Source organism: Meriones unguiculatus, chromosome 7, assembly GCF_030254825.1.
Source record: "Meriones unguiculatus strain TT.TT164.6M chromosome 7, Bangor_MerUng_6.1, whole genome shotgun sequence".
Classification (NCBI taxonomy): Eukaryota; Metazoa; Chordata; class Mammalia; order Rodentia; family Muridae; genus Meriones; species Meriones unguiculatus.
Window position 1 is genome coordinate 11,675,757 of NC_083355.1, and position 25,407 is coordinate 11,701,163.

General features: G+C 38.4%; 1 protein-coding gene and 1 long non-coding RNA gene across 3 annotated transcripts in view; one reads left to right on the plus strand and one right to left on the minus strand.

The window, feature by feature from the left end:
• Positions 1–3,580: 3,580 nt before the first annotated feature.
• LOC132655377 (uncharacterized) lies at positions 3,581–8,116 on the minus strand. The gene is made up of 4 exons (XR_009593191.1): positions 7,937–8,116; positions 7,006–7,076; positions 5,848–5,938; positions 3,581–3,927 (listed from the first exon to the last, which is right to left on the minus strand). It is a non-coding gene; the product is annotated as an uncharacterized LOC132655377 (long non-coding RNA).
• A 140-nt stretch (positions 8,117–8,256) lies between these two features.
• Abca5 (ATP binding cassette subfamily A member 5) overlaps positions 8,257–25,407 on the plus strand; it is a 69,625-nt gene continuing 52,474 nt past the window's right edge. Inside the window, exons 1-8 of one of the 2 annotated variants that reach the window (XM_060386475.1) lie at positions 8,257–8,490; positions 15,934–16,040; positions 17,219–17,423; positions 18,670–18,831; positions 19,827–19,915; positions 22,635–22,864; positions 23,647–23,788; positions 25,018–25,206. In XM_060386475.1, coding sequence (XP_060242458.1) covers positions 15,939–16,040; positions 17,219–17,423; positions 18,670–18,831; positions 19,827–19,915; positions 22,635–22,864; positions 23,647–23,788; positions 25,018–25,206 — 1,119 coding nt within the window. In that variant the 5' untranslated portion in view covers positions 8,257–8,490; positions 15,934–15,938. The remainder of the gene's footprint in view (positions 8,491–15,933; positions 16,041–17,218; positions 17,424–18,669; positions 18,832–19,826; positions 19,916–22,634; positions 22,865–23,646; positions 23,789–25,017; positions 25,207–25,407) is intronic. The other variant, XM_060386474.1, reaches the window with a different exon arrangement.

Genomic DNA, 25,407 nt, shown 5'->3' on the forward strand with positions numbered 1-25,407 from the left:
CAGGCTTATAAAAGAAATGGGGGAAAAAACACATTAACTTTTCTTTTTTACTTCCTACTTACAGTATTATTAATGAATAGCAAAAGGCTGTGTTCCGATTAGAGAGGAAAATAAAGCAGCCTAAAGCAACTGCTTGCTTGACTAAGAGAATAGGCGATAGTGGGTTAAGAATAAGGATTTATAAAGTCTAAAATACCTGAAAACTTCATCCGAGGAACTTCACATCACGTTTTATTTTAGAATTAAACCTTGAACCAAGATCTATTCGAGTTTGGGGAGAGTTGAGAAAAGGGAAAGTCACTGAAAGCAAAAACCAAAATCAAAATAATGAAGACAAAATGTTCTAGAATCTTCTCTTTCCCTTTGTCTAACTCTTACTTGGCCTTCAGGTTTTGACATAGGTGTTCCTCTAGACACTTCATAGGGTTGAGCTGAATCAATCTCTAATATCCTTCTACAGACCAATTGCACCTTGACACTAGTGACCGTTTTCCATTGTCAATTCCTCCTCACAGTCTACTGCTTAACAGTTGGTACCGAGTCTGTTTCTATTCAACTGCTTAGGATGGTGCCCGACATGAAACAATGCTCTCCATAAATATTTATTGAATGAGTAGGCAGCTTAATGAAGAAAGCAACCATGATAGAAATGTGCAAGGAACAAATATGGGAAGCCACCATCACTCAGAGGAAAAAGAAAAACATTTCCAGGAAATTATTAGCAGAAAATGTTTTTGTTCATTGTGTACTGATTTCCTGCCAGCTGTCCATTTGTTTGTATTCTTGAGTGCTTTTTAGTTTTCAACTACTTAACTCCTCTCTACTTCATTGATGGAAAAAAAAAAAAAACACAGCTCATTGTGTCATCAGAGATTAAATAGAATAGTACATAGAAAACATACAGAACAGTGTGCAGCACAGGTGAGACGCTGAACAAGTATTTTATTATTCCACCAACTCATTTCTTGAGCACTCGGAAGCAGACAGTTAGATATGGCAGCTATTTTACTACTGCTGTTATTACTATTACTAAAAACAACTGTAGTGTAGTTTTGGTTTCTTTAAAACACACACACACACACACATACACAGAGAGAGAGAGAGAGAGAGAGAGAGAGAGAGAAAAGCTGGTCATGGCGGTGCATACCTTTGAGTGCATCCCAGCACTCAAAGAGGCAGAGGCAGGAGGATTGCTGTGAGTTCGGGGCCAGCCTGGTCTACAAAGGGAGTCCAGGACAGCCAGGGCTGTTAAACAGAGAAATCTTAACTCAAAAACAAACAAACAAAGGAACAAAGAAACAAAGAAACAAACAACAAACAAAACAAAACCCAAAGAAATACTATAGGAATGTTTTTGTTTTAATCCCAGGTGTGGGGATAAGAGGCTGCTTCACTTCATGTGACTATGCCTTGTGCTCTAGCAAGGGTGTGGTTTTGACAGCGCAGATAGTTCCTACTTCTGTGTGACTTTTGGAATTCTGGGAACTTTTCAGCGGATATAGAAATGCTAGAACTCTGATGGGCTGGTGTCTATTTGGTGGCTGGATGTTGCTGGTTGCAGTTTGTCAGGTAGTTGTGCACAAAGGGATGAGAAGAAGAAATTAGATGTCCTGCCAATGGAGATCAAACGTGTCCCAAGAAACTAGATGCCCCTAATCAGTAGGAAGCAGTCTAATGCTAACTTCAACCCATTCCGTCTATCCTGTTAGTCTTTCCTATCTAATAATATGAGGGGTTTGGAAGAGTACAAGAAAAGAGATGAAGAAGGGTGGGAGAAAAAAGAACCCACCCCTCCACAGATGTAGCCCATGGCAGTTCAGTGTCCAAGTGGGTTCCATAGTAATGGGAACAGGGACTGCCTCTGACCTAAACTGATTGGCCTGCTCTTTGATCACCTCCCCCTGAGAGGGGAGCAGCCTTACCAGGCCACAGAAGATGACAATGCAGCCACTCCTGAGGAGACCTGATAGACTAAGATCAGAAGGAAGGAGAGGGGGACCTCCCCATCAGTGGACTTGGGGAGGGGCATGCGTGAAGAAGGCGGAGGGAAGGTGGGATTAGGAGGGGAGGAGGGAGGAGGTTATGGGGGGATACAAAGTGAATAAAGTGTAACTAATAAAAGTGAATAAATAAAAATTTAAAAAAACGAAAAAAAGAAAAAGAACCCACCAAGCAGCAAACGCAGCTACAAACAACAACGTGGGGAAGGCGTGTATGAGCGGTAAGTGACAATGAGGGCACACCTACAATAGTTGAGCGGCAGTTTCACTGTTCTTCCTGTGACCTCATGTTCTTAGCTGATGGAAGAAAAACAAAGAAGTGGCATTTGAATCTAGAAGATCACAGTGCTACAACACAGACGACGACAAGAAGCTGAGCTGGAGAGACGGGTCAGTGGCAAGAAAGCATCATAATCTTACAGAGGATCTGAAAGTTTGCTTCTCAGCACCCTAGTTAGTCAGATTACAACTCTAGGTCCAGGGGATCTAGCACACTCTCTTGGCCTCTGGGTAAACACACACACACACACACACACACACACACACACACACACACACACACACAAGAGAATTACAAAGGTCTCTTAGTTTTCTATTGCTATCGCAACAAATTGCTATAACCTTAGTGATTGAGCACAATGATGCCCTATGGTTTCAAAGCTCTTAATTTTGCGTTCTAGCACACTGGGGTCTCTGGGATAAAATCAGACATTAATTATGGATTCAGTTCCTGTCCGGAAGCTCTACAGGAGGGACTGTTTCCTTGCCTGTTTCAGCTTCCAGAGGTGCTTGCATTCCAGCCTCCATCTCCACGGGCAACAGCGGTGGATCAAACTCCTATACTGAACCGCTCTGCCCTCCCCTTCTATGAGGGTGTGTTTAAGAATCAGGGTCACTTAAAGTTTGGGTCAGGACTTTTCATAAAGTCCTGATTCTCTGTTTCATTAACTTTGGCACTTTCCTCTGCTCCCTTTCCTTTTTGGGGGCCCATTAATTATACTGAGTCCACCAGGATATTTGAGGATAATGCCTGCATCCTAAGGCTAGCTGATTGCTAACCTCAGTTCCTCTGGTAGTATTAATTCTACACAAGATGGCATCTTGCTCTGTGTCTAGTATTAGTCTATAAATGCTTTTGGTGATTTGCTATGCTGCTTCTTAGGCCAGGGTGGGGCTAGTGAATCCTCAGGCAACAGTGGCTAAGGAGGAAATGAAGAAAGGAAGATGAGGATGGGACTTCAAATGGAAGCAGTGCAAGTGTAACTATGAACTCCGCTAAGTATTACTGATTCACATGAATCTCGTCAGTAAGCTATGCTTGGAGGCTTGTGCCTGTTGTCTTTCTGACCTCACTTCTCCAGTGCGGCAATAGTAACAGGGGTCAGAGGCTGACACAAAAGGATTGTTAGGAGTCCGAAGACAGGTTAAGCTACGTGAGTGAGGACTGGTTCAGCCTATGCTGCAGTAGAAAACCCTGCAGCAGGAAACAACACTAGTAACAACAAAATATTGGCATGCATACATACAGTAAGACACCGTGTGCTGTGCTTTGTAAACAAAAATGCTCCTATTTTGTTCTTTGGTGATTTTATTGTTCAACTTGACTATAGGCACTTTCATATATTTCAGTTAAATCTTGTCTTCTAACTCACAGTTCAACATTCAAAACAATTTCCTTTTCCATTTGGGTCTTTGATCACATTTTTGATGCTATGTAGTTTTTGTTTTCTGCTTGGACTTGATCAGAAAGAATTCTGGGAACTTTTCAGCGGATATAGAAATGCTAGAACTCTGACGGGCTGGTGTCTATTTGGTGGCTGGATGTTGCTGGTCGCAGTTTGTCAGGTAGTTGTGCACAAAGGGATGAGAAGAAGAAATTAGATGTCCTGCCAATGGAGATCAAACGTGTCCCAAGAAACTAGATGCCCTGGAAATTAATGGGGAAAAAAAAACATACCAAAAAAACCCCAGTGCACAATTATATTAAGTAACTTTGAATTTGTCTAATTACGTTAAACATTTAATTTGGTGTCCTTCCCATAAAAATATCATGAAAGATAACAACTAAGTATTTTGTTGAAGTGAATCTATGTCATGATTATAAAATTTCACGCTAACTCAGGGTTAAGTAAGCAAATATGTCCTCTTTTAGTTGGCCTTGTTTCTAGTGGCCGCTGAAGTATTTAGTGATCTATTCCGAAATTACAGTTGTCTGATCAGAAGCTGTCAGTGTCTCCCCTCTTTTGTGATCTGTTGTCTTTCACATTTTATAGTCTTTCAAACCTTACTAGCCACGGGTCTTGAGTTACCTGTAAACAGCTGTGGGATGTAATTTGTGCCTGGAAACATGAACTTATTTGAAACAGATAGGTGTCTTCTTACTCCTGCCTCACCTATCTCAAGTTTCAGTTATCTTTCCGCGTTCCAGTTGTACCAATTTAAAGCCCATCTCCTTTTCCAAAGTAGAAAAGAAAATTCAGATGGAGGCAAGCCTGTCTTAACCAAGACAAGGGGTAAATTGCTACCCCTATGTTTATAAATGTCTAGGGTAGCTGACTCTTCTCTACTTCCTAGTATGTGTTTATTCAACCAGTCCTTCCATCTTTTCTTAAAATTACCAAATAGCTCTAGCTCTTAACAATTTATTCTATATAATGTAACAACGAAACAGATATCATTTTCCATTTTGGCTGAGTTCTTCGTTATTGTTTCTGCTTGTTTCTTAGATGGGTTTTCACTAGTTGTCATGCTGATTTCTACCTCAAGGGCTCAAGAGAACTCTGTACTCAGCTTTCCCAGGTCTCAGACTATTAAGTTCCTTTTGTTTCAACTGGAAGAAGTTGGATTTATTTCTAATTTAGAGACAGGGTTTTTCTCTATATATAAACTCAGTTGACCTTGAACTTATTTTCCTCCTGCTTCAACTTCTAGACTGCTTTTCAAACACCAGACACTGTCGAGCCTTGCAGCACAACCCTTAACACTAGCTTAGTACTTGAGTGGTAGAAGCAGGAGGATTAGAAATTGGAATCCAGATTTGGTTACATAGGGTATCTGAGGCCAGCCTGGGGTATATAAGACCTTGGTTAAAAAATAATAATAAAAATTAAAACAAATAATCAACAAACAATCAAAATCTAGATATTTGGCAAATACTTGTTGGGTGACCAAGTTTTTTAAACATTGATTTGACTTTATAGTCTTTAAACATCCTTCTCTTTCACAACTTTCTTTCTTTCTCCTTTTCTCTCCATTTAGAGAAGGAAAAAGGATGAAATAACTCACTTTCCCCTTTGTGAAATGAAACATTTGTGACAACAGTCATAGTATTAACAGCAGAAACATCAAAGTGAAGTTACCATCACCACAAGCTCCTTTGGCTGCCTTCCTACCGACCAGCCACAACCATTAATCTCTTCCTGAGCCATTCAACAGTCCTTCAGACACAGTTGGTACATAGTCAAGAATTCTATTGTTATAGGTGCTTGATTCTTTTTTTTCTACTTTGATAGCCTGGTCTGAATTTTTTCTTTTTTGGTCATACATTGTGCAAAACCAAGGTTATCTGGTGAAATTCTTTCCAATTATGTCTATTCTTGAAGCCACCCTACTTCTCTTGACACCTCTCTTAACTTCCAGAAATGGCAAATAACAATAATGGTTAGTAAGGTTTTTAAATGGTACATACTGTTTCCAACATACTAATAACCATGTTACATACTATACTATACACGATCAGGCAAAAAGTTGCTATAATGATGACTTAGTTACTGCTCTCTTGATGTGAGGAGACATCTTGAACAAGGTAATTTATTAAAGAAAAAAATTTAATTTGCGGGATGCTTACAGTTTCAGAGGGTTAGTCCATGATCGTCATAGTGGAAGCATGGCAATAGGCAGGCAGGCACTGGAGCAGTAGGTGAGGGCTCATATCTGATCTTCCAGTTGCAGGCAGAGAGAGAGAGGAGAGAGAGAATGAGACTGAGGCTATTGTGGGCTTTTGAAACCCCAAAGTCTACTTAGTTCTTCCAACTGGGAACCAGACATTCAAATATATGATCCTACAGGGACCATTTTCACTTGAATACCACAAATGGTTTTGTAATCTTAGCTTTAGCAAAATGACCTAGAAAAATCCATTTAAATAAGTCTAGCAAGCAAAAAAAAAAAGGAACACACACATGGCCACTGTTCATGAGGTTCTAGGTAGCAAGATTTAGTCCCGTACTCCCCATTAAATATTGTCAAGAATTGTGGCCCACTGTTAACTTCCTACAGCTTGGAAGCTTTTAAAACTTCTATGAACTGTGAACTCCCATGTGGTTCATTTGTCTTTACGGTCTATTAATGAGATGTGGGGATTTCAGTTGCCACCATGACAACCAAGATGTGCGTATTGCATGCTTCTATTTCCTAGATACAGAAACGCAGAAGGGAGCATCTTTCTCACCAGCTGCTGTTTCAATACCAACAGTTGTGGAAATTTAGATAAAGATGGTGTGGTGAACATTTGATAAGACACAGTCTGAAAAATAACCTGCTCGGAGGCAGTAAAATATGCCATAAACCACACATTAATTTGTAACAATCTTTATTTAAAACATAATGCTTGTTTTTTTAATGTCATTCTCACAAGCCTGTAATTTAGTTGTCCATCTTATAAAATGGTGTGTGTGTGTGTGTGTGTGTGTGTGTGTGTTACTGGGTATTAAAGCCAGGACCTTATGCATGTTAGGCAAGCAGTCTGCCACTGAACTACAGGTCCAGCCCTGTAACATAATTTTAATATTTTCTGTTTCTACGCATGAGATTTTGTTGGGTGAGTAGAGATATTTTGTGAAGATAAAAAAGTATTTACACGTAATCCCAGCACTCAGGGAGGCAGAGGCAGGCAGATCTCTGTGAGTTTGAGGCCAGCCTTGCTCTACAAATTGAGTCCAGGACAGCCGAGGCTACACAGAGAAACCCTGTCTTGAAAAAACAAAACAAAACAAAATTTACATACCATTTCTCGTATGTGTTTTCGCTCACCAGTAGTATTGCTAGCAACATTTACCTGTGACCCCTCCATGAGACCTGAAAATTTAAACTGGTGTCAGAAAAAGCTCTTAATTTCAGACCACTTACAAGGGAGCTGAAGGGATTAGCATGTAAGAGAGTGAAATGGATAGTTTGGTGTAGTGTGACGGTGAGAGGAAAAAGGTAAGTTGTCAGGATGATGAGAATTGAAGTGCAGGAGTAGTGTGTGATAGAGGACACAGACAAGCAGGCAAAACACCCAGACATATATAAAGCAAGACTGATTCTACAGATTTGGTTTAAATTTGAGAAGTACACACACATACACAAAAGAAAGTAAAAATATGCACGAATGATGTTCTGATGGTCACACAGAGTTTAAAAGGCTTGAAAGTCACTGTGCAACACATAGCACCTGCGTCTGCATCGCACAAGACCCGTTCAAGACCAAGACAGCCAAAATCCAGCAGGAATGGTGTGTATGTGCGTGTGTGTGTGTTTGTGTGTGTGTGTGTTATGAATTGGCAGTTGGTGGCTTCTGGAGAAGAAAGGATCATCAGTTTTCTTCAGGGATGTGTAATTTTGGTATTGTGACCTTTTCTTTACTTTGACCTTTCCTTACTTTGGACCACTGCTTAGATCACTTTGGGTAACGAAACTCCAAAACAGATAGCATTGTAAGCAAAAACTAAGTGTGGTATGTAACCTCTGCCAGAGGTCCTATCTCAAGACTTCGGAATAATACAAGCTTTGTCACACTTGCAGAGTTTTACGAGGATATTTGAAGGAAGCAAAAGCATCCTCAATACCAGGATGCGAAGGGGCTCGGTCTGACGCACGGAGAGGGGAAGGCAGCAGTTAATAGAAATGAGGACGTAGCAGCAGGAGGGAGGAGTGGCAGAGAGACTTCTACAAACCCTTTAAATGCAAGGAAACAGAGGCAGACGGGAGGGTGGAGGCCTCCGGGTCGTGCTCCAGGAGGTCGCAGGAGTCGCCCCAAATCCAAGGAGCTTCAAAAGAAAGCGTGGCAAGCCCAGCAGGGGGCTCAGCGCACTGGAGCTTGAGTCAGCAAGACCCGCAAGGCTCGCCCACCCCTCGGAGCCCCGCCCACCCGTGGCCCCGCCCCCAAGCGCGCTCCCATCTAGAGTTCCGGGAGCACGCGCGCCCTGCCCTCAGGTGCATTCCGGGGAGGGGCAGAGGGCGTGGCCTGGCCTGGGCGCGCATCGGGGGGCGTGGCCTGGGCGGCGCGCGCCGCTCTCCGTGCGACGCCTGGCAGCGGGCGGACGGGCGCGCGCTCTCGGTGTCGCGTCGCTGTCCCCGCCGTCTCCACACGGGATTTCTGAGCCCCGTCACTCGCGCCGTCTCCGCAGCTACGGTGTCGGCGCTGCGGCCGAGACGCCGGCGGGAGAGGACTCCGAGGCCCGCGGCCCTCGAGACCTGCGGCCGGGGCCCTCGGCGTCTGCGGTGAGAGGTGACGCGGCGGCGGGGGGGGGGCCGGCCCGCAGCGGGGGGCCGAGGAGAGGGTGTGGCAGGCCGCGGGGAGCCGAGGGGCGCGGCTTCGTCGGGGTGCCGGCGGGTGGCGGGCGCTGACGGGGACCCCCGGCCGTGGGGTCGGCGACGTGGAGCGTTTCCATTCTCAGAGCTTCGGGAGAGGCAAAGGGGGGAAAAAAACCTGAAAAAATAACAACAATAATAATAAAAACCCAAACCAAACCTCTTAGTTCCCCCCCTGAGGGCTCAGGAGCATCGTCACGCTTGGGGGTTCAGGTTGCCTGGTGGCGGGGTGATGTGTGACTCGGGGCGGGAGGAAAATCCGCAGAGCTCGTGACCTGGGTTTGGGGCTGTAAATACCCGAATTCCCCCCAACATAACGAAGATTCCCCGGCGTGCAGATGTTTCAGGGAGGAGGAGAAAGCGAGGTAGATGAGGGGGTCGGTCAGCGGCCTCCTTTTGGGACGATCAGAGTTGAGGGTTGAGACAACGTTTTAAAGATGCTTTTAAAAGTCTGAGGGCAAGCATTAAGGACATTCTAGCTCCCAAGATGAGGTTAGATCCTGGCCTGGAGCCAGGGTCGGTTATTACTTCATTTGGACAGCAGCTCTGAGGTTGGAGAGGGTACTCTAGTTGAGCAGATGTGGGAAATGGGTTGTGAAAAGGTTAAATAACTTTATTAAGGTCCCAGCTGAAGGGGGGGAAATGAGGTGCTGAGATTCTCCCTTAGGGATGCCAGAATCCTTAATCCTGGTGCTTTCCCCATTATATTTTATGTTTGTCCAGAGAGTATTTTCATGTGTCTTCAGAGAAGATTCAATAGATGAGAACATTATTAAGACATTTTGTGTGTATTTACCCTGAAATCAGACTTAAAATAAATTGATCTTTGAATGTGGGTTGTTTAATGGGATGTGTTCTTGATAATGCACAACTTCAAATTATATTAAACATAGGAAATCTTAAGTTCAGCATAACTTTATTATCAATACATTGCATGTTTATTGTCTTTTACATCCCAGATAGTAATTTTGTTCCTAAAGTACCTAGATGAATATAGTATGTAATGTTTGCTATTGAGTTTAATTGAAAGAGTAATTATATAAAAGCGTTTCATAATAATATAAATTGTAATACTTACTAGTGTGAATTAGATTGGAAATAGTTTAAAGTGCAAACTTTAAACTTTTATACACTGCAAACTTTATACTTTTATAAATATTATATATAAGAAAAGCTATTAGCTCACTTGCCATATGGGTGTTATTGCATCATTTTCTCCAGCAAGACATACAGTCATAAAATTTAGGCTAAACTTTATTGGCATTTCTATTTTATTATGTCTCCATGTTCAGTAAATTTTAAAAGATCAGTGAGGAGAGCATTTATTATTGATCTTTTGTTGAATTTAAAGGTTTATAATATCTATTGAGAAGCCAGCAATGTAGTTGGATAGGATTTTCTTTCAGTACATTGCTGGATAGGTTTACAGCTCTTCTCAAAAAAATTAAGTCTTAATTTAAAAGTACAGTTAAAACTAGATTGCATTTAAGCTTTGGTGGCTTAGCTTTCTAAGGAAAAGGAAGTCTTTAGGCTGCCGTGGCACATGTTTAAAATGTGCAATATTGCAGGCATAGATAGATGTAGGTAAGTGGATGGAATAGTGGAGAAATTTCTTTGGATAGTGTGTGTTTTCTCACTAAAGGAGGAATCCAGATCACAGTTTGAAAGTGATGATAGAGCTAGACATGTGGGAGGTTGGAAGAGTGGGAAAGTGGATGGATTTGTAAAGTGTGATTGGCAGGCAGTGAAGCACTTGCCCTTGGATGTAAAGGTGCAGAGGAGGATTAGAGGTGCTGCCTGGGTGTGCACCAAATTAGTGTTTAGTTTTGCACAAAAGGTATTTCACAATCTGTTTTCAGTTTCTGTTTTGCATTGTTGTCTAGGGCATAGACCCATACTCTCCCCAATTCATTTTGCCTTCTGCCTCTACTATGTTCTGGATATATCTCTGTTCCGTATTTTACAAATCAAGTCTTTTGGGAATTCAGCTTTTCCATACTTTTCTGCTTAGACATTCTGTCTGGCCAGTGGGTGGTGGTGTCGGTGCATGCCTTTGATATCAGCACCAGGGATGTAGAGGCAGGTGGATCTCTGAGTTTGAGGCCAGCCTGGTCTACAGAGTGAGTTCTAGGACAGCCAAGGCCGCACAGAGAAACCCTTGTCTAGAACAACAACACTCCCCTCCCCACCCCTAAAAAAATCAGTTTGACCCTTTTTTTAACTCTTTCCCTCAACTGGAATTGTAACATTTCATTCAATTTGATTTACATCAACTTAGTTATAGTAATATACCTTTTTTCTATTTTGTGCAGGAATTCTTTAGAAAATGTTAGAAAAGTGACCCACTTTTTTCATTTACTTCTTTTACAACTGATAAAAGAAATTAGTAAGTCTTTTTGGATAAAGAGTATGGGGGAAAATCTTTTAGATTTTGAAGATTGAGTGGAATCTGTCTCAGCTTAAATCTGCCCTCGTAGCACAAAGCAGTCCAAGATAACACATACCTGAATCAGCATGGGTATATTCCAATACAACTTCATACATACATAAACCCTGAGATTTGAATTTCATGTATTCACCTGTCACAGTTATCACTACTTGATATTTTTCCTCTAGCACTTAAAAATGTGAATATATGGGCTGGAGAGATGGCTTAGAGGTTAAGAGCATTGGCTGTTCTTCCAGAGGTCCCGAGTTCAATTCCCAGCACCCACATGGTGGCCTACAACCATCTATAATTAGAACTGGTGCCCTCTTCTAGCCAGCAGGTGTAAACGCAGACAGAGCATTATGTAAATAATGAATAAATAAATCTTTAAAAAATATAAATATATGTTAAACAGATGGATCTCTGGTAGGTAATGGCCACCCAGGGCTACATAGTGAAACATGGTCTCCCACCCCTACCCCCACAAATTGTTATTTAACTCTGGGATTGTGCAGAACAAGGTGTGGGCTGCATATAGACACCACTGCCTTGTCCATCTTTGTTTTCAGACCCTTAGTCTGTAAGGGCTCTCAGGAAAAAGTTTGATAAAGGAATTTGTTTTAAGATAATTTTTGAATTTACCATTGGTGGTGTCAGAGACGCAAATAAAAATAAGACTCGTATTTTTCATTAAGGATCTTACAGGTTAGGCTCAAGATAAAGACATACAAATGGTAACACAGTATTACAATTATATGTACTTAGAATAAAGGGAGAGTAAAGTAGTGGTAATTAGCTTTGCTTGAGTTGGCCAAGCAAAACAACTCATCTTTTGGAAGTACAGAACACATTTTCAGTTGAGAGTCATTCCACGAATCTTTCAGATATGCTAAGAAGGCCCTGACCACATCTTGTCAGTGAATAGCTATGGATGCTTAGTTTCTTTATATGCTGTAACCTTATATGGCACAATTACATTGTATATGATATAATCTTCATAACTCAAAGGTGTAAACATGGATTAAAAAATGGACTCTATATAATAAATTTTAATTTCAAGGTGTTTTTACCTCTCATAAAATAAAATGATATTGTTTATTCCAAAATATTTGGTGTATTATTAGCTAAAAATGCTTGACAGAGGTAATGGTAATATTGTATAAGTTAGAGATATTTTTTAAATGAACAATCTCTTAAGAAAAGCACATTTGCTGGAGAGACAGCTCAGTGGTTAAGAGCACTGTCTGCTCTTCCAGAGGTCCTGGGTTCAAATTCCCAGCAATCACATGGGGGCTCACGACCATCTGTAATGAGATCTGGTGCTCTCTTCTGGCCTGTAGGTGTACATGCAGATAGAGCACCCATACATAAAAAAAAAAAAAAAAAAAAAAAGAAAAGCACATTTATGGGAGAGGGAGGGGAGCAGAATGAAGTCTCATAGGTGTGAGATGACAGAGGCAGGATTCATGTTAGTTGATTTGGTTATAGGAAGAGAGATCAAGTTTGAGAAAAGTAAGAATTTTTCATTAGTAGAAAGCTTAACAGCAGAAAAGTTATGTTTTCATAAATGTCTTTAAGGTAAATTCAGTTGCCATGACTTTTCAGTCTGAATCTCCATACTGCTGGAAAAAACTGGAATGAACGCAACTCCAGGGGTGTTTGCAGGGGAAGAAATGGAAATGGTGTTATGGTGTTGTTTTGGTTGAGAGGATCTAGAGTTCTTGTTTGTTATTATTAATTATTATTTTTTAAAAGACAGATATAATCTCTTTATGTAGCCCCTGCTGACCTTGAACTCATTGTACAGACCAGGCTGTGTAGAACTCCAACTCAGAGAGACCTGCCCTTCTCTTCTGGCACTAAAGTTACACTCCACATACCCAGCCTGGATTTAGTTTTGTTTTAAAATGTTCTCACCAGTTGTGAAATGGACAGTTAGGTTTGTGAACTTTACAAGAAACTCAAATTTGAATTCACGCGACAGTTCAAAGTAGTAAAAATATGAATCCAACTATTCTGTGGAAGATTTGGTAACTAAAAATGGAATGTTAAACATTCAATTTGAATTAATAATGGAGTGATGTTTAGAAAATTGTGTTTTGACAGACAACTTGGAAATGCTCATGCTGAGTTGGTTGATGTATGTTTCTGTTTCTTTTTGTAGCAAATTACCATTAAATGAATGTGTTTCTTCTTTTTTTTTTTCTGGCCTAGAGATGATTATCAGTGTACTCTTGATTGCTTTTGTTGTACTGTTTCTAATTTCTTTTAATATACAATATGCCCCTCTCCCCCCCTCCCCCGTGTAAGTAATTATTTATCAGTGACGAAGTGGAAAAGTAAAAGTTGTAATTTCACTGTTAATTAAAAAGTTCTAGTCTAGTCACTTTTCTTTGCACATGAAAAGATTGCTCACTTAAGTTAAATTTTAATAATGAGCCTTTTCTCTGGAGAAGACAAAGTGCTTCTAAAAAGTTGTTTGCTTTTTATTTGAAGTGGAGACAGAACCTGGGACAGCTTGTTCTTGTTCTGGAGAGACTCACATCAGTGGCCTCCATTAGGTAGGCTTATATAAAACAAGGCAGCAGCAGTTGCTTTGGAAGGTTTAACAACACCATGGTTTGTTTTTATGTTTGTTTTGTTTTATCTTTTCATAATTTCAAAAAATATATGTGATACGCTTTAGTCATATTTTGCTCATTATGTTCTGTTAGTTCCTTGCCTTTCCATCAAACTTTTTCCTAATAAGACTCCCTCTTCTTTTTGTGTTAAAACAAAACAAACAAAAAACAGAAACAAAACCCTTTTATTGTTGTGGCCCAATGTATTTAATTAGGGTTATTTACTTTAGTAGGGAAAACTTACCAATGGCCACACCACTGAAGAATATACACCCCACCCCCATTGATTGTTTATGGCTCCTCAGGGAGAGGTGTGGTCCCTCAAGCTGATAGTCACACTATTCTGTACATATAAACATAGTTGTTTAAAAGGCAGTTTGAGATGCATATCCTTTCCATTTAGCAAAACAACTGTAGTACAGTTTTCCCACTGCGGCCCAAGATTTCCCTAGGCACTGGCTTTTGATGAGTTTACAGTATCAGCCTGACTTCCATATCCATTAGAAAATGAGTGGTTACTTCTGGAACAGACTTGCCACTCTGCAGCAGTTACACTATGAAGCCCTTGTTTGGCTGGTAGTTAGTGTGCTGTACAGGGTCTGCAGGTGACACTTTTACTCCAGCACTGTGAGGGCTAGCCATCAGGGAGGACTTCCGGTCAGGTTTCAAATTGATTTCTCTGTGTCTCCCGAGGACTACTAGGCTACTTGAAGTTTTTGACAGACAGTTCCAAAATTTGTGTGTAGGAACTTTAGTTCTTTAAGTCTTAGCCAGACTAATTCCTACCTCTCAGCAAACACCACTTGCTGTTTTCTGTGCCAGTCAGGAGCTAAAGAGAGCATACCTTCTCATGCTCTGAGATTTTTCTGAGAGCAGCGGTCTACTGTGAGAGCAAGGACAGAATGTATGCAAACATGTAACTTTCTCAGAGTCTGGTTTTAGCTTTGTCTTATGGCATCTAGGCTTTAATTCCTGCTTCTATTTTGCCACTTTAGTATTGGTTCTCAGTCCAGGTCATTATTTATCGGTTTTGCTCCACAATTATAGCTGTGTAAAATAAGGACTGTTTAGGTGGAGGTGGTGACTTTGGTCCACTGAGAGTCAAAAAACCCCTAACATTTTTTTTTTTTTTTCTTATTAAGCTGGAGTTGTTTGAATTTTTGAAGTCTGTCAGCACTATCACTGTTGCAGATAGATGCTCTGCTTTTATGGTTCCTGGTAAAATTCATGTAATACTGTCATTTTGGCAGTGCAATATAGTCGCCATTTGCTAAGTAATTCAGGGTTGTTTGATAATCAGGCCTTTTCTACATTTTGTAGAGAATGGTGATAATTTCTTTTAGTAGGCTGTTGAGATGTTTATGTTTGGGCTTTAAGTTTCTTTCCGCATTCTGTGGACAATTTGCATCTTCATTTGAGTTTTCAAAGGGTTATAGTTTGGATCCTTTATGTATGTGCTACCTGGTGACCAGTCTGCTAGTTTGCTTGCTCTTACTCTTCAACATTAGAGGATGACATCCAGATATTCCTAGTTTGGGAATGAATCTAAGAGGTAATAAAAAATTTTTTTTTGCATGTTCATTCTGAGGCTTCTGTTTTTAATTGATCTCCCTATTTTCTCTTCCCTCCTGGCTGCTGTTTTGGTCCTCTGGTGTGAAGTTTCACTGTGCCACTTAACTTCCTAAGTGAGCACTACTATGTAGGACCTAGTGGTAGGAGAGTAGTGTCCAAATACAGTGGAGAAGAAAAACTAGGAATTGGCCCAGCGTGCTTGGACTACAGCTGCACCAATTGGAGAAGTTTCTCTTCCTCAGAGTTTGCTGCATTAGGCCTTCATTACTGTAGTGTGCTACTGCTGCCAAAGGGATGCTTTTCAGGACAGGGACACAGAAAGTAACAGGAAGGAATAAAAACAAACTTGACACCGCCACATCTCCTTGAGTATTAAGACTAACTTTTCCTCAAATCAAAATCGTAAGTTAACTTCTTAAGGTCTTTCTGCCTTGGTGCCCACTTCTCCTGTGCTCAGTCTGAGGGATCCCAAAGGAGAAAAAGTGGTAAATTCGCTGCTAGTTTAGGGCTGTCTCAGACTTTGACGCTGCCGTGTTTCACATGTTGTTATGTACTTTGTGGGTTGTCAGACTGCTCTTTCACGCATTCTGGACAGGAGAGACAGCTTGCAGCATGTTCTCCTTCAGCCTGGGAATAAAAAATCATCTGTATGTTGTTGCCATAAACTATCACATGTGCTTTACTGTGCAGTTGAAGGTTTGTTTTGTTTTGTTTTTTTCCTTTTAATAACCTGACCCAGAAAACATGGCCACTGCAATTAGGGATGTGGGAGTTTGGAGACAGACCAGAACACTTCTACTGAAAAACTACCTAATTAAATGCAGAACTAAAAAAAGTAGTGTTCAGGTAAGTTATTGTGCCGCCTTATGATTTGTTTTGCTTTGATGTATTCTGGTTTTAGAGATAATTTTGCTGAATACATTTGATAAAAAGTCTATAAAATTATAATTTTATTTCCTTTAGTTTGTTTGTAAAATAAAAGCATATTGTATTGTTTTTGATAGTAAAAAGAAATGAACTAATGCTTATAAATGTATCAGTGAATCCTCAATTCAGTTAACTTCTAACATCAGCATGTAATTTGGAACTGTAGGCATGTATTTTCTTCTCATAGATGAAGTAACATTCCATAGATAACTTTTTGGAACAATATTACATAATTTTATTCCCCCACATTTTTTTCACTTTATGTTCTCTGAATTAACTTTCCAAAGAATACTAGCATTGTCACAAGAGTTGTGCCCTAACATGGAGTACTTTGGGTAAAAAAAAAAGTACAAAGTCTAGCTAACCAACCGGCAACAATTTAAAGTATTGGGTATCTTTTGAAACTAGCAAAATAATTAAAGAACAAGATAAAATAATAGCTTATTCCTAGAAAAGCAGGCCATAAAACTAATTATGTGTAATTTTAGTATAATTTTAATATTAGTAAGGTAGTATTTTTAATTAAGAGCCAAAGAGTTTTTCATTTCACTTTATTTTTTTTTATTCCAAAAGCATTTCCTTACAGAGATTTGTTTTACAAGTTGCTTTAAGATTTTATGAATAAATATACAGTGTCTCTCTCTTTTTATATTTATTTTTTCGGTTTTTCAAGAAAGAGATTCTCCTTATAACAGTCCTGGCTTGGCTGTCCTGGAACTCGCTTTGTAGACCAGGCTAGCCTCTGCCTCCCGAGTGCTCCGATTAAAGTCATGTGCTACCACTGCCCAGTAAATATAGCAGGTCTTAAATAAATACTCTTAAGACATTTAAACATTATTTTTATATAACTTTATTATATAAGTTGAGTTAAAACATTTCAGTAAAACTGAATGCATATTGGAAATGATTGACTGTTTGGATTTGGTGGGATGCTCAACATTCTTTTAGGATAGGATTGTTTTTTACTTTCTCTACATACATTTATTTTTTCCCCTTAATATTACCTATATTATTTACATAGAAATCTTGGTGTTTTGCAGCCATTCCTATGCTTTGTAATCACTTTGTTTTTTTTTTTTTTTTTTTTTTAATTGTAGGAAATTCTTTTTCCTCTGTTTTTTTTATTTTGGCTAATCTTAATTAGCATGATGCATCCAAATAAGAAATATGAAGAAGTATCTGATGTAGAACTTAGCCCTATGGACAAATCTAGCCTCTCTAACCTTATTCTTGGATATACTCCGGTGACTAATATTACAAGCAGCATTATGCAGAGAGTATCTACCGATCATCTTCTTGATGGTATTGTAGTCTTTTTGAAATATTTGTTTTTTATTTATGCTTTTGTCATATGTGTTTGTGTGAGTGTATGAATGTGTGCACAGGTGCCCTTAGAGGCCAGAATAACCCTTATGATTCCTTAGAGCTGGAGTTACAGCAGTCTAATGTGATCAGCTAGGTGTCATGTATGAGGACATTAAAATTTGGTGAGTTAAGTCACTAATGTGAACTTTTACAGCTAATAAATAATGAAGCACCAATCCCCATGACCGCAAATTCTGGAGCTTCTGTAATGAAGTCAACTTAATATAAACAAAGCTACAGTAGATATTTTTAAAAACTGCCTAACTTTCCTGATAGAATGGTTACAGTGTTTCCTCCGCTTAGCTTCTGAAGAGGAATAAGCAAATTAGGTATAAATGATGGTTTTTCTTCTGAAAAGGCTTTGCAGAGTTTTGATATAATTGCTAACATACATTTAGGGATGTTCAGTTGTTGGCCCACAGGCTACATGTAGTTGAGGTGGAGGATAGCCAGGGATATGGCCCAACACAAAATTACTGCAAACAGTAGATTTTTTTTTTTTTTTTTTGTAGCTTGATTGCATGATTCTTGAGCATGAACCTTGTAGATGATCATGTTGTAACACAGTGTCAAAAAGCTGGACATCCCTGGAAGAGGTTTTTTTGTTTGTTTGTTTGTTTTTCAAAAAATCAAATATTTAGAGATAAAACTTAAATTATTATGAGTTATTTTACTTTGAAACAAGTAATTGAGTTGCATCATTAATTTTATAATTTCATTTCTGTCTAAAATCTTATACACTTTAAAAAGTGTGGATAGTATTTCAAGGACTAAGGTCTATTTCATTACCACCACCCCCAAAATTTAAAAGTGGATATGATATCAAAACTATTCACCATTAGAATATAGAATTAGAATGTGTTACAATTCATTGAAATTTTCAAATAGCATATTTTGATGAAAAAGCTACATATTGTTTTATATTACACTATATCATGATGTAAATTATATTGTAATGCATAATTTATGTAATCCGGTTACAACTTACTATCTGTAAAATAATACTGTTAAATCATTTTATGTCATTTTTTGAAGTTATCTTTATTTTCTAAGAAATTGGTCAATAAAACAAAAGTACTGATAAAATATTCCATTCATCAAATATTATTTAAAAATTAATCTACTATATTACAGTAAGCTGTTGCAATTTGTGAGTTCATTACATTGTTCTAATATTTTATAGTTATAGCTACTGAAGAATATGAAAATGAGAAAGAAATGCTAACATCCAGTCTTTCTAAGACCAGCAACTTCGTAGGTGTGGTCTTCAAAGACATCATGTCCTATGAACTTCGTTTTTTTCCTGATATGATTCCAGTGTCTTCTATTTATATGGCTTCAAGAGGTAAGTAGCTTTACCCAATCATTGAACTCAATGTTAAGTGCATTTCTTTATACTCAAGATGGTGTTCATTATTGCCATTTTCAACTGTACTGCACAGCAAAGCTCATAGGAGCTCGTTGAGACTGAAGCAGCATACAAAGGGCCTGCATGGGTCTGTACCAGGCAGGTCCTCTGAGCTTATATTATGGCTTCCAGTTCCAGTATGTTTTTAAGGGATTCCTGAGCATAGGAATGAGTGCATCTCTGGTTTGTGTGCCTTCTCTTGGGCTCTTTTCCTTCTGTTGGTCTGTCTTGTCTGACTTCAGTGTGATAGTTTTTGTTCATGATAATTTAGCATGCCATGTTTTCTTGGTGGCCTCCATGCCCTCTGGCTTTTACGTTCTTTTTGCCTCCTCTTCCTCAGGGTTCCCTGGGCTCTGATGGGAGGGATCTGATGTAGACATCTCATTCAGGGCTGAGTGTTCTAAGGTCTCTTACTCTCTGTGTAATGTTTGACTGAATATAAATTCTACTGCATCTGTGTTGGAGGTTAGAGGACAACTTTCAGAAGTTGGTTTTCTTTTATCTTGTTGAGGCAGGTTTTTTTTCTGCTGTTTCTACAGCTTTGTACTCTAGGCTAGCTGGCTCATAACTTTCTGGGCAATCCTCTATCTCTAGCATCTCACCATAGGAATGCTGGAGTTACATATGCAAGCCACCATATTTGGCTTTTCGTGGCTTTCATGGATAGTACTTAGGTTATCAGGCTTGTGTGGCAGGCACTTTTACTCACTGACCCATTGTGCCAGCCCGTAATATGTGTAATTTTGTCGTCTGAGTATTCAAATCAGTAGGAATTTTAACAGATACTTGTCTCTGAAGGATAGTATCATGTTTTCTTTGGTCCTGTAGAGAGGGATTGATTATGCCACTTTTAGTAAGCTGCCATGTATTATTTTTAGAAGAAAACACTTACAATATTGTACAGAATCTCTCTCATATTTTTCTTCTTATAGGTGGCTGTTCAAAGTCTTGTGATGCTGCTCAGTACTGGTCTTCAGGCTTTACAGTTTTACAGGCATCGATAAATGCTGCCATTATACAGGTAAATGTATGAAGGAAGAAAATCAAACCATATTCTAATAAGTATTCCTTATTTCTTTAAAGCTGAATTTGGTTAAGTCACTTAAAAACATATATGATATATAACTTATAATCATTTTTAAAATAGATAAAATGGAAATTGTATTTCCTAAGTTAATACTTTTTGAAGCTTACTTTTATTGGATAGTTTTATAAATATGATTTACCATACTATATATCGGTATTATATATTTATTGATTATAGATAATGTTTCTGAAATATTCCTCTGTTATAAAGAATTTGAGCTTTTAGATCTTTCCCTTTGAATACACAAAAGTTTATGATAGTGACTACTTTTATTATCTTAATTGTTGTGCTAGATTTTATTTTCTATTTAATAAACATTTATTAAACAATGTTTTTAAAGTCATGTTTTAATATAAATTTATTTCATGTTTAACAACCCTTTCAGTTAGAAACTGAATAAAAGTAATATCAGATAACTTCAGAATTCTTAATTACTGGCAGAGGATCAGATGATGGTCCTTTGACTCCTCAGTCTGTGCTTTTAGTACAGTTCTGCCTCTAAGATGCTGTATAAATTCTTAAATTATGTTATGAAGATATGACCTAGTTCAACATTTCCCACTTTAGAAAAACTAGCCTTAAATTTTGTGCCTGAGGATTAAAAACAATTAGAATTACATACCACATTTCTCCATTTTCCCTAGGATCTCTGAGTTTTTTCCTATTTGATGTCACAAGTTGAAATTTACTATAAAATATTTTACTTTAAAAGATGCATATGGCTGGGCAGTGGTAGCATATCCCTATAATCCCAGCACTTAGGAGGCAGAGGCAGGTGAATCTCTGTGAGTTGGAGGCCAGCCTGATCTACAAAGTGAGTTCCAGGACAGTCAGGTGGACACAAAGATAAACATTGTATCAAAAACAAATAAAATTCATATGAACAGTCTTCTGTACCAAAGTATGTATGAATGTGATAGAAGTAGAACTGAAAGCTAAACAAGAGTCCTGTCTCTCATAGTTGTTAAACTGCTAGGTAGTATGACTGTAACAATAAAACTTTTTTGTGACAGGACTCTTGTAAGAACCAAATAAAATGATATATGCAGAATTGTCTTACAAATTCTTGGAGCTGTGAATGTATTAGAGTTTTGTAATACTATACTAGTTCAATTGTATTGTGTTTAAGATAATGTTTGAAATATTAGATGTGTCACTACAATGATACTGCAGAACTTAATTGTGTTTTAGTCAGACATTAGCCATTACTAGCCTAGACCACTGTGCTGTACAGAGTTGTACTTTAGGCATTTATCTGAATATTAGAAGTATCAATTGATAAACATTTTTATTATGTAATTCTGTAAAAGTATTATTTATTTATTTACAATTTATTCACTTTGTATCCCAGCTATGGCTCCCTTCCCTGTCTCCCCCCAGTCCCACCCTCCCTCCATCTTCTCCCCCTATGCCTCTCCCCAAGTCACTGATAGGGGAGGTCCTCCTGCCCTACTGTCTGAGCCTAGCCTATCAGGTCTCATCAGGACTGGCTGCACTGTTTTGCATGTATCAATTTTAAAGCAGTAAGAAAACACGATCTTCTTTAAAATTTATTTATCTTTATTTTATGTGCATTGGTGTTTCGCCTGCACGTTTGTCTATATGAGAGTGTCAGATCTTGGAGTTAACAGACAGTTGTGAGCTGCCATGTGGGTGCTGTAATTTGAACCCTGGTCCTCTGGAAGAGCAGTTAGTGCCCTTAACTAGTGAGCCATCTCTCCAGTTCAGAAAAAATGCTCTTTAAGGAAGCCTTTTTTTTTTTTTTTTAAGATTTATTTATTATTTATACAGCATTCTGCCTGCATGTACGTCTGCACACCAGAAGAGGGCACCAGAGCTCAATATAGATGATTGTGAGCCACCATGTGGTTGCTGGGAATTGAACTCAGGACCTCTGGAAGAACAGCCAGTGTTCTTAACCTCTGAGCCATCTCTCCAAACCCAGGAACCTTTTTAAATATAGCCACAGGAATGGTGGTTATTCAGCATTTCTTTGAGGCTCAGCTTTGAGATAGCATATTCTTTTCTTTTTTTTTTTTTTTTTAATTTTTATTTTATGTGCTTTGGTGTTTTTCCTGCAAGTATGTCTGTGTGAGGGTGTCAGATCTCTTGGAATAGGAGTTACAGACAGTTGTGAGCTGCCTGGGTGCTAGGAATTGAACCTAAGTTCTCTGGAAGAGCAGCCAGTGCTCTTAACGGCTGAGCCACCTCTCCAGCCCCACTTGACATTTAAAGAAAGAGCATCATTTTGGCAATCGTGAGATTAGGGTAGGTTGCACATCATTTATTAACTAGGGATGAAAGGTTACAGAGAACTGGTTCCATTTTCATAATTGAAGCAAATTCTTATTATGCCTTTAATTTGCATAATGTAATAAAATTGTATGATTTTATTTAATTTGGTGAATTAATTAAAATTTATTCACTCACAATCTTCAAACTTTTAATTTCCAGAATGAATTAAAAGCAGAATTCTACTTTATATCATGATATGATATGTTCACTCACCGTATTTCAAGAGTGTGGCTTTTTGAGTATTTTATTTGCATGAGGTTACATAATACTCTTAGGTGTATAATAATCACATTTTATTAGGAGATATTGCCAAAACTAATTTAATTTAATTTCATGTATTTACATTTGCTAATTATAGTTGAAGACCAATGTTTCTCTGTGGAAGGAGCTGGAGTCCACTAAAGCTGTTATCATGGGAGAAGCTGCTGTTGTAGAAATAGATACCTTTCCCCGAGGAGTCATTTTAATATATCTAGTCATAGCATTTTCACCTTTTGGATACTTTTTGGCAATTCACATTGTAGCAGAAAAAGAAAAAAAGTTAAAGGAATTTTTGAAGATAATGGGACTTCATGACACTGCTTTTTGGTATGTTTAATGGGTTATTATTTGATATAATTTATAGTTATATTAAATATACTGATCTTCAGCCGTATCCTTTTATTTACCCAATTTGATGTAAGGCTGATCCTCATTCCTTATGTTTCCATTTTTCTTAGAATTTGAAATTTTGTATTGAATTTGCTAGATGAATTTAGCTTTAAGTGATTGATGTGTATAAACTCAAATGTTTAAAATAAATTTGAATTTTTATATGATTTTTTTTCTATACTACTGGGAAAATAAATAAAATGTGAAACTAAATAATATTTCCATTGAGCTCTGATTTGAAGGGGATTCTTGAGTTAAAATAGCGACTCTAGTTGATCTTACTAATCAGCAGCTCGCTTTGTGTGAGTATGGTAATTATTGCCATTAATTGGTAGGACTTTAAGGTCTATGAAAACCAAAGTCATCAGGGATTTAAGAATAGTTCATTTCTTATAAAAATAATAATATTGACTTAGTAAACTCTTACACTTTAGGAGAATAGAGGTATTGGTACTCCTGGGCTTTAAATTAATCATGACTTGCCATTATATTTTACAACTTTGAGAAATAGCATTTTATCTCTCTGTCAGTCACATCCACCTGTGACATGACTAGTGCTTTATTCTTGATTACCTAACAATATTAATGTGAACACATGAAAATAAATTGATTTATAGAATAAAATGGCTAAAACAAATTTGAAGTTCAGTTTAAAGCGATTTTTTTCACTACTGGAGCTTATTCATTTGGTTATAAATGTGTTTGTGCTTTCATTGTAGGCTTTCCTGGGTTCTTTTGTATACAAGCTTGATTTTCCTCATGTCCCTTCTTATGGCATTCATTGCAACAGCTTCTTCGTTATTCCCTCAGAGTAGCAGCCTTGTGATTTTTCTACTGTTCTTCCTATACGGATTATCATCTGTGAGTATTTTAAGTGGGAATGTCAAAGTACTTGGTAAATGTAGTGAGAATCTTCTTTGGTTAACTTAGTCAATTTTCCGTTAAAGATATTTTTACTAAGTTACAGATAAATAAAATAGTATATGATGTAGTATTGTTTACCAGGCATTTTAGGATAATTACAATATAATCTCACATTTAAATCTAACTTGTTTTAGCCAGGTGTGGTGGCTCACACCTTTAACCCCAGCACTCTGGAGGCAGAGGCAGGCAGATCTCTGTGAGTTCAAAGCCAGCCTGGTCTACCAAGTGAGTCCAGGACAGGCAGGGCTCTGTTACATAGAGAAACTCTGTCTCAAAAAACAAACAAACAAAAATATTAACTTGTTTTGGTGTTTAATATTTTACATGTATTTCTTCTCTTGTTTTTATATAGTCCTGTGGAAGATTGCACACTGCTGTATTTTTTTTCTTCTTTCATGAGGCCCTAGCCTTTTCAAGTTTATACTATAGGACAGTTAGTTTTAAAGGTTTGGTTTGTTTTTTAAGAAATGTAGTTTTTTTTCCTTAATTTATTTATTTACCTTACCGTCTGGATTGTAGTTTCTTCTCCCTCCTCTCCTCCCTGTTTCTCTCCAGCCTTGGTCTCTCTCTCCGCCCTCTTCCCCTCCCCTCCCCCAATGCCCCCTTTGTTTTCCTCAGGAAAGGGGAGGTCTCCCATGGATATCAACCCGACTTGATATATCAAGTTGTAGTAGGAGCAGGCATATCTCCTCTTAGAGGCTAGACGAGGCAGCCCATTTAGGGGAAAGGAATCCAACAGAGTCAGAGACAGCGACCTCATGAGAACCAAGCTGCACATTGTTAATATGTGTAGGGGGCATATGTGTAGGGGACCTAGCTCCTTCCCATGTATGGTGGTTCAGTCTCTGAGCCACTGTGAGCCCAGGTTAGTTAATTCTATACATTTTCTGTGGTGTCCTTGACCTCTCTGGCTCCTTTAATCCTTCCTCCCCTGGAATGGGAGTTACAGACAGTTGTGAGCTACCATGTGGGTGCTGGAATTTCCTTTGGAAAAACAGTGCTCTTAACTGCTGAGCCATCTCTCCAGCCAGAAACTATATTTTAATAGTTGTAGTTCCTCATGAATTCATTTTTCTTCACAAAAAGTAAATTTTTATTTTGTGTCAGTGTATAAGAGTTGTAATGTATAAGAGTTATACATTAACCTTAACATTTATGCTTTTTAGGTGTTTTTTGCTTTGATGTTGACACCTCTTTTTAAAAAATCAAAACATGTGGGAGTAGTTGAATTTTTTCTCACTGTGGCACTTGGATTTGTCGGCCTTTTGATAGTTCTCATGGAAAGTTTCCCCAAATCGCTAGTGTGGCTCTTCAGTCCTTTCTGTCAGTGCACCTTTCTGATCGGCATTGCACAGGTAATAAATTCATCTTTCATTCACCAAGTATTTTCTCTTCTTGCCAGTTCAATTAGTTGTTTACAACTAATAATCATTTCATGAGAAAGAAATGTAAGGAAACTGTCAATTTCATCAGAAAGAAATACACTAGAGAGTACATTTTATATTTGTTTTCACTCAGAATTTCTCTAATTGTAAGTTTTCAGTTAAATGTATTGT